This window comes from Sceloporus undulatus, chromosome 2, assembly GCF_019175285.1.
Source record: "Sceloporus undulatus isolate JIND9_A2432 ecotype Alabama chromosome 2, SceUnd_v1.1, whole genome shotgun sequence".
In the NCBI taxonomy this organism is placed as follows: domain Eukaryota; kingdom Metazoa; phylum Chordata; class Lepidosauria; order Squamata; family Phrynosomatidae; genus Sceloporus; species Sceloporus undulatus.
In genome coordinates, this window is record NC_056523.1 from 155300669 (window position 1) to 155310765 (window position 10097).

At 41.7% G+C, this 10097-nt stretch overlaps 1 protein-coding gene across 1 annotated transcript in view; it reads right to left on the reverse strand.

Annotated features, from left to right (window-relative positions):
- The window catches only part of AXIN2 (axin 2), a 63040-nt gene that overhangs the window by 27097 nt on the left and 25846 nt on the right, over positions 1-10097 (reverse strand). Inside the window, 1 exon segment of the mRNA XM_042453250.1 lies at positions 6911-7051. Coding sequence (XP_042309184.1) covers positions 6911-7051 — 141 coding nt within the window.

Sequence of the window (10097 nt, forward strand, 5' to 3'; positions counted from 1 at the left end):
TGAACTTTGAAATGTTTACAGGTATCCAGGATCTCCATTTCCCCCACCATGTGTCCCACCTTCAGGTACATAGGTTTGTCTCCATCTCCATAGCATAGCAGCCACACATAAGGAATGAATTCAAGCATCATGGCAAAGTGGGATAAACAAAAATGGCATAAAATTAGCATCAAACTATGATTTAATAAGCTGGCTTGGCAGTCTTTTTTAAACTGTGGTTTGTGAGCTGATAACAACTGTATTCAGATGCGCTTCCTCTACCTTTGTCTGCTGCTTTCAGTGCATATATTCTGCTTGCATTAAACTCAACTTTATCTGAAGCTATGAACTTTGTGTCCAATGCAATGAGCTCTATATTAAGGGCAGTTAGCAAACTAGTATCAAAGTCTGGCTTATATCAAGGTTGAACAACATTAAGTCAAGATATAAATGCAAAATGATGACTTAATACCAGCCAGGATTTCTGCACTGAAGCCAGTCCAGAAATTGAGGAGTACTCATGTAAGGAAACCATGAAGAATCTTGTGACATCATAAAGACCAACATGTTTTATCAGGAATAATCTTTCATAGACTACAGTCTACTTTTACAGATTCAAGTGAACTTCAGTCCACAAAAGCTTATTCCTAGTAAAACTTGTTAGCTTTCAAGGTGCCACCAAGATTCTTTGCTATTTTTGCTGCAATAGATTAATATAGCTCCACCTCCTGGAAATTAGAAACCACAGCTTATGATACCTGTTCAAGTCAGAGCATATATGTATTACATACTTTGTCCCTCTCTGTAGCAAGTTACCCCATGTATCCACTTTCAAATATGGTGTGGAGCAGTTCTAGAGTAAGCTGGATTTCAGACAAAAGACATGCCTTGCCAATGTTTTCCCACTGTCCAACTTCACTGAAATTGTGCCTTGGGAGATGTTCTGTTTCTTTTCTGATGTTGCAAAAGAATGTTCCTAACTATAAGAAAGTCACACACACAAAATACACAGACACAACTTTCTATTTGGGCTTTGTTCTGCTACCTAAGAAGATAAAGACCTGACAAAACAAAATACATTGGATGGCGCAGAATACCACTCGCAATTCTTTTTGAGAGAATTCTGCCAAGGAGTTTTGCTCACACTGACCATCACCTTTGGTTGAGTGGTGGGGAATCCCTTCCTAATGGTAGGCTGTCTTGTGCCCCAAGAATTCTTTTTGCCTGATCCTGCAAAGGATGGCTCATCTCCACAGGAGCCATTTTGTACTATAGGTAGTTTTCTGCAATAGTCCTCCTTTTTGCTTGTGCTGAACCTTGATCTGGTTTGCTTAAAGAAGAACCAATGGTGAGGGATGATGGGAGCTGGAAGGCCATTGGGTGCCTGCCACTCCCTCAGAATGAAGGGGGCAGAGGAAAAATAGGGATGATAGGTACCTCCTGATATTTCCAGCTCTGTTTCAGCCCCCGGGAAGTTCTTCTGAACAGAATGAAACAATTCTTAAGACTCAAAGACTCCCACGGAGAGATGTAGGAAGGCAAGCTTAAGGCTGCAATCCTGTACATACTAACCTCGGAATACAGTAAGTCACTCTGAACTCAGTAGGTCTTACTTCTGAGCTGAAATGTTTAGACTTGCAGTGCTAGGTTTGATCACCAAATAAACTAGAAAGATTTGCAGCACAACAAAATTACTTGTGGAACACAATACTTTGGCCAGATAAGCCAGCCTGCCATAAAAGCAACACATACAGCATACTACAGTAAAAAGGACAGCTGCACCTCCAACCCAAAGAAGTTTTTCTTGCCTTCTCGCATTTGTCAACTTTAATCTTTAGGTGGTGCCAATAAAGCCACTACACAAACAAGAAACAGACCATTACACAATGCTCCAATAGATCCACAAGCGAAGTGGCAATCATGAATGTAAGACAGGCTAGGATGCCATTCCAAGTCTCCATGGGGGAGGAAATGTAAAGCTCACTGCTTTGAAGGCAGAAAAGCATCACAGCGATTTTGGACTTGACAAGTGTTTCTGCATCCAGGGAGAGAGGGCAGCACAGGTCTGTCAAAATGTGGCAAATCTATCAATGTTGAAAGAGGGGGGAGAGGCAGTCTTACCAACTTCCTTCCCACTGTTCAGATGAGCCCACATACAGTAAAACCTCCATCAAGAATCACCCTTGCTCTAAATAATTCACATGGAGCCAGTGCCTATGGAGCACTTTGCTGCAGAGGCCAAAAAAATGAAAGAGAAAAAAGAAATGAAAAGTAAAGAAAAAGAGATGAGAAGAGGCCTGCAGAGTAAAACAAAAGTGGAAGACCTGCAGACCTCAAACTTCCATCCAGCTCACGCATGGTCAGTGGTGACAGATGATGGGAGTTGTAGGCCAACAACATCTGGAGGACCACAGGGTATCTAGCTCTGTTTTCAAGTACCACATAAGGGGGGAGGGGATGAAGAGGGGCAAATTTAGAAAACGGAACAGTTTTCTGTTTGAAAAGTAATATGGTGGCAGGAGATGAGGTAAGTGAGGAGCACCACATGGGGAGGACTGCAGATGAGTGGCCAGAGCATGTAGTTTGCCTCAATGAGTCTTGGGCCTTTTCCCCACCACTTGCATGATCCCAGGCAGCAGGACTAGTTAGAACTACTGGTTGAGACCAGAAAGAGCCACAGCAGCGGCTTCTCGGCGCTCCTTTGGCACAGCACATTGCTCCATGGCTGAGTGGGGAGTTGAATCCTGGTCTCCAGAATCATAGTTCAATCTTCAAACCACCATACCACCACACTGGCTCTGGACTTTTTGCTTTTGGCTCAAGCCTGAAGCCACAGATTTGTAGGCTCACTACTGAGTCACTACTTCTCAGTTTCTTACATGAAAAATGGAACAATAGTGACCTCATCTAAATAGGTAAATGAAAGAGGAAGGAGAACAGAAAAAGTAAAGCACCGTGAACAGGAAGCAGAGAAATGCTGAACCTAGGGAGGGCAGTACCTGTTCTAAAAGCCTTCCTTTGCCATGAAGCACAATGGGTCAAGACACTACTTTCCAGACTATATCTTTGGGCTCCAGTATAGACATGATGAACTTCCTGGGGGGGGGGGGGGGAGGAATACAAATCTGATAAAGATTAGATGTATTACCTTATTACAATGGTAGCCATTTTAGTAGTTTTAAGTTCACTATAAGCCTATTGCAGATTTTATTGTTTTGTCAACTCATTTTATTGTATCTCCTAGATTTTATCATTGGAATACTGTAAACTGTTTGGGGGGGGGGGGCTTGAAACAAAAAGTAGTATAAAATACGTTAAATAAATTAAAAATTATTAGGAAGGACACAGAATACATATGCATGAGATACTTAGAAGCATTTAAAAATAAGAGCTAAACAATCCAAAATACAGTACTATGGTTTTATGTAGGGGAGTATATTTAAAGGTAGTTTAAAAAAATTAATAAATTTAATTTAATATCATACATACAAAGACAACTATATATTTAAACATATTTAAAGGTAGTTTCTGATGCTCATCTCAGTGCAATCCCCTCTTTTTTTCAGCAGTACAATACTACTGCTACATGTCCTGGCGTGTGTGTTTTAAATCCAACTCTGGGCAAGAAAAACTGCCTGGCTTTTTTAGGCACTGAGTAGCACAGTTTAATTATAAACATTTTAACTAACCAGTCTGGTGCTAAGCCAATCTGTTTCTGGGGAAACACTGGTTTTGAAGTCTTCTTTCCAGTCAGCTAACATTTAAGCTGAGCCAATTATCTTAGCCTTTTGACTTAGATGTGCCTGACCTAACCTGAATGTAGTTTCACTGCTTCTTTTGAAATATCAGACTCATGCGCATATGCATTCACTCCCATCTTCATTTGGCAATGGCTCTGAAACGGAGCCTCTGATCTTGCCAACATCAAAAGCCTGGTTTGTAAGATAAGGTAATATTTGAAGTTCGCTCAGCAGTATTCCCCTGTGTCCAAAGTAAATCCATAAATAAGATATAACCAAATAATAAAAAGTCCCCTTTCGTCTCTCTTTCTCCTTCTCTCCTTCCTTCCAATCAAGAAATGGAAATTTAAATTTGCCTGATGCTTTCTGGCCAACACTAAAAAGGAGAGAGAGAGAGAGATTAAGCAACAACAACAAATCCGCAGCATTGATCCTTAGGGTTAAATATGAATTCCAAAAAAAAGGAAAGCAGACATTTCCATTCTGGGAAATTCACCTGGAGCGTCCAGGAAAACACAGACCAGACCATAACCTGGGTACAAACCAAAGAATCAAATCAAATCGACCAAAAGCCATTGTACACATGCATGTATGCATGTGTGTACACATGCATATGCAATTTGGCCATTACACAACTCCAGGAAGGAGTCAGATATCATGCCCTTGCATTAAAGGTGGCAAATCTGCCACAGCAGCCACTAATTTCACTGCACTCTCCATCTGCTGCATGGACACACACACCTGCTGCCCCTCACCAACTTCACAACAAAACTTTGGAGAACAACCAACACATTCAACCCTCCCACTATTACTCAAGTTTCCCTTCCAGACACCTACAGTCGAGAAGAAAATTCAAATGCAAAACTTTGGCCCACGTGTTGGTGTTCCTCCAATGCCAACAGCTGCTGAAGCAAATCAACATGCTTTTGATTTCCACAGTTTGTAGTATTTAGCCACAGTGCACTTAAAAAAGGAGGACCGGGTTCTGGCATGGACACAAACAAGACAACCCTTCTGCTCAATTTAGGCTTCTTTCCTGACCAGATTACAGGAAATTCAAACATTTCTAAAGGCTTCAAGAGGCACAGGAGGGAGGGAGATGGGAAGTTTAGGATCAGTTTGCAGGAGGAACCTATTTAAAAGCCTCAAGTTTGGGGAGGTTGTTCTCTAAAGCTCCACAATCATTCTGGGTTCTATAGAAATCCTTGCTGCACCCCCCTTGCATCCCTCCCCATATCTTGAAGCTCCCAGCAGTTTAATCAGGCAAGCTTCCCTTGCTCCTCACAGCCTGTACTAGCTATTGTCATGGCAGGAAAAAACAGCCAGGCCCCTTTCATGCCTGGCTTTAAGGGGAGCTCCTATTCACTTGTTCAAGTAAATTTCAAAGCGGCCTGCTACCCTCTTATCCCCTCTAAGCTCCCCTAGACTAACAATAGGCTGAAAGCGATTCAGTTAAGCCTTTCATCCACCATGCACTTTATTTCTCACTCAGTGCTCTCATCTGTGTAAGGCCCTACAATTGGCATTGCTGTGAAGAGAGGGTATAATCCCAACCCAGTGTGTCCCAAGTGACCCAACACTAGTCCAGAAATGACTAACCCAATGAATGCTCTGTTGACACATGGGCACATACAAACCCTACCACAGCCAGATGGGAGAAATGTAAACAGGGATGCAACTTTAACCAAAAAAATTAAATTAAATTAAATTAACAAATCATCAGATGACCATTTTGTTCAAAAGTAAGGAGGAATCTGATTTTCCAAAATAATTTACAAAACAACAGCTACTACTGCAGCACCAAACCTCATGCACGTTTAACAAAAAAATAAGGTAAATATACCTTGGGCCTACTTTTTCAAGTGGATACTTTCATTAAGCACAAGTATGCATGAAAGGATTACAGCAGTGAAGATGTGTTTCCAGCATCAGATCTCACCTTACCATGAAATGCACAAGCAACCTCTGATGTTCTTCATTTGGATTAACTACTAGATACACATAAGTATTACAAATGGAACTTGAAACTAAGGCTTCAGGTATGCTGTGTGCTGGGGAAAGGTGTTGGTTGTTGTGTGCCTTCAAATCAATTTATGGTGACCAGAGGTACCAAGGAAGTCTTTGGCTGAGGGTTCCAAAGTCTCTAAAATGCTCATCCCAGGATTCCATAGAAGATTGCCATTGGCAGTTAAAGTGGAATCATAGTGCTATGGAGGATATGGCATAAGGGCACAGCTGATACTGTTCTGTTGGCATAGTTGTGTCAAGGGCAGCCTTGGACATGTGGGATAGTTGTCTCAAGGGCAGCCTTGGATATGCTGGGGCCCTTTCACACTATATAGTTCCAGGATTATTATTCCACTTTACCTGCCTTGGTGCATCATTAGTTTGGTCAGAAGCACCAGAGGAGTACTCTGGCTGAAAGCTTCAAAGGCCTCTCCCCCTCAACTGCCAATCCCAGAATTCCCCATGATGTAGTCATGACAGTTGAAGTGGATTCATAGTGCTATAACTGTGCAGTTGCCAAAGGTTACACAGAGGTTTCACCAAGAAAGGTTTAAAAAAAATGTGCATCTCTTAATCAAAGACAAGGACTTTGCATGACAGATCATTCCTATGATTCTTCTTCCAGAGTTTCACCAAAAAAATAAATAAATGTGTAAGCAGAATTCCACAGAGTCTCATCTTCACTTACAGAAAAGAATCTGCTAGGTCTGGCATAAGTAGACCATTCACGTTTCAGGTTAATAACACCCTGAAGTTAAGCAGTAACTTAGGGAAAGCACTTCCTAGAGGAAGCAATTTCTTTTTATGGCTGTTAATTAGATAATAATAGTACACCAAGTCCTAAAAACAAAGGCTGAGGCAAGATTGTGGATATGGGGACAAGGTTATGGATGTGTTCCATGGGTTACAGGCTGTATTTCTAGTCCTACTGGGACAACCAGATTGTATACATGAAGGGGCTGGAAGTAAAAGTCAACAGGGTAGCCTACATCAGCCTCCAATTGTCCATCAACAGCAAACTGTTGTGCTGCAACCATATTCCTAGGTTGTTTCACCTTATATGGTGCACCAAAAATGTGGCATGACAGCAGAATTTTAATAGGACTCAAAGCAGAACTAATATCCAAGTGCCATCTTTTTAAGGCCCCAACATTTATTTTTATTAATCTAAAGGAAATACTTACACGCTGCTGTCTGTCATTGACATGGAATCATCAGTCAAAGCATCACTAGATATTTCACTATCATTCGCACTAGTGGCAGGAGCAAAGACATAACCAGAGTTCACATGGTAAGGGTTACCAGGATCATTCCTCTTGAAGGACCTATGTATGAACAAAAATAGGAAGCCAGTTATTCTTCAAATGCAGGAAATTGATACATTACAGGGCTAAAGAGCAATTAAATACTGTAGTTACTTTAAGTACACACAAAACAGACTGCATGACAACCATTCCCAATACAGTACTAGAAAATAAGCCTCATCAATTTCAGCAAAGCTCTTGGAAGTGAAATTTATAAGATGGATCACAGTCTGAGTTTACCTTTTTATATATAAACTACAAACACAGGTAGGTCTACCCCACCCACCACAACAGTGGTAGGGAACCTGTGTGCCCTCTCCAGTTGTGGTTGGACTGCTGGCCCCATAGCCAGCAGACTCAATGGCAATGAGTAAAGGCAAACTCTCCAAACATTCAGATCTGGCAGAGACAACCCTGATTAACCTTCTTTCATCCTACTTTTTCAGCTGCTTTAAAAGGTCCCACTTTCTTTCTCCTCTTCCCACTTTCCTCTTTGTCTTCAAGCATGCTTCCAATTGCTGCCTACTGAATCCAAATTGCAAAGTAGGTTAATTAACCCAATTAACTCATGGGAGGGGAAAGGAGGGAGATGGATCTTGCCCTTCCCAGTAGACTCAGGCAAAAGCAAAGTGCTGCAACTTCTCCTAGCTTGTGTCTTCTCCCTCATTAATACATTTCACCCTCTTGACCACACACTGATGTTGTTAGGCCACATATGTGCCCGTTTTTAATCTGTTAAATGGTGGAGGATATTTCAGGAGAACTGAAGCCCAACAACATCTGGAGCACCAAATGCTCCATCTCTGCTCAGCAACCTCACAGGCTATTTTAAGGTCACCAACTGTTGTACAGTTTTATAGAGGAGGATTTATCAGCCAGGGTCATTGCTCTGATATTACCTTTATCAGAATAAATAAATCTCAACCTAATAGGTTCAGGATACTAAACCTGGGGCACCTCCTAATTTCTACTTTAGCTGCACAACAATCCTATAAGGTGGGTGAAGTTGAGAATGAAATGGCCCAGGCCACCCAATTGGTAGGACTTTAACCTGGGTCTCCCTGGCTCTGCTTTTTCACAGGCCTGCCTTTAGGTCACTGCTCCCAGGATTTGAAACTGCCTGACAAAAAAGGGTGAACAGGCTCACTTTCTCTCATCCTTGGGCCAGCAGGCAAAGATTATTTTAATTCAGACAAGCCACTGGGAGTCCTTAAACTGGGTAGTTGCGCAAAGGGATTTTAACTGATTGGGCACCATTATATTTTTGTTGTTGTGTGTTTTGATTGTGCACTTTGAATTTAGCACTTTGAGCACCATTTCTTTTGTCTGAAAGGCAAGGCATGTATTTCATAAATTAAAGATTGGAAAAGACTCAGTGCAGGGGGAGAACACTGTCTTGCAAAACTACTTCAGCACCAATACAGTGGTACCTCGGGATACGAAATACCCAGGTTACAAAATTTTCGGGATACGAAAAAATCCCATAGGGAATTATTGTTTCGGGTTACGAATGTTTTTTCGGGTTACGAAAAAACTTTTGGTGCTTTTTTCGGCTTTTTCGCACGGAATCGCGGCTTTTCCCCATTAGCGCCTATGGCAATTCGGCTTACGAAGGCTTTTCGGGTTACGAAAGCGGCCGCGTTACGAATTAATTTCGTAACCCGAGGCACCACTGTATCTCTACCATAGTTTTTTACAGTGCAATCCTACTTATGTCTACTCAAAAGTAAATTCCCATCAACCTCTGTGGGGCTCACTCCCAGATCCCACATAGATGCAGTGGGGGTGGTGAGACTACAAATAACATTAGCTATATTAAAGAATTCAAGCCCATTGTTTCACAGAGGACTACATTTTGAAAAAGCCTGATATAGGGATATACATACTCTATTTGCTGTTGTGAGCCTTCAAGTCATTTCTGTCTTATAGCAACCTTAAGATAAACCTAACATGGGATTTTCTGGGGCTGAAAGTTGTGGCTCACTAATCTGATTTCTCTCAGAGGGTTTCCATAGCCAAGCAGGGAACTGAATTCTGATCTCCAGAGCTGCAGTCCAATGCTCATACCACTACACCACACTGGCTTTCACTATAATACTCTATAGCACTCCACAAAATTAACATTGCAAAGCATGCAATCCACTTCTTTTCTCTAAGGCCATCTGGCTCTCTAGATGGTCTTCATACTATAATTCCCATCAGCCCCCACTGCTGGTTATGCTCACTAAGGCTGATGGGAGTTGCAATCCAACATCATCTGGAGGTCAAATTTCTCATCACTAACCTAAGACACTGTTTAAGTAAAGCAAGTTCAACAGGGTTTCTCTGTCCATACTTTTCTTCAAAACCTCAGAGGAGAAAAAGAAACCAAATTGCCTTACCAGTTTGTTCTATTGCCCACTCTTCTAGTTTGGTTAGGATTTCCCTCCAAATACCCAACAAAAATTCCTAAATGTTGGGTCCTCATTGGTGAATATCCTTACTTATTGTTCATCTACAGTTAGAGTTGGAATCATGGAGCCCTCCAGATAGGATTGGTCTGCAAATCCCAGCAGCCTTTATCAACAGGCAGCTCAACTATGATTCCCACCCACTTTCCCAGGAGAGTGAAACAAGCAAGACTTTGGACAAATGAGATCACCACAATTAAAAGTCCTGGAACCAATCTTCAATCATGAACTTAACAAATGGCCTTAAAGGCATATTGCTTTCTTTACACCCTTCAGCCTGTAATAGAGAAATAATTACTCTGGTCTACTTTACTGGGCTTTCATGAAGGCTAAAACAGTGGAGAACTTTTAGCCCTCCAGATACTGATGAACTGCAACTGTCACCCAGCCTTACCACCAGTGAGACTAGCTAGCACTGATGGGAACTAGATTTCAGCAACACCTGGAGCGCCACAGGTTCTTCAACCCTGAACCAGAGCAAATACTTAGAAAAAGTAGTAACTTCAAAATCCTCTCAAGTGACCACAGTATTCTAGCATTATTTCCAGACCTCAGTTTAAGAGAGACTATGGCCTGTTACAGACAGCCAAAATAAAGCTGCTTCGAGTCACAGTGGA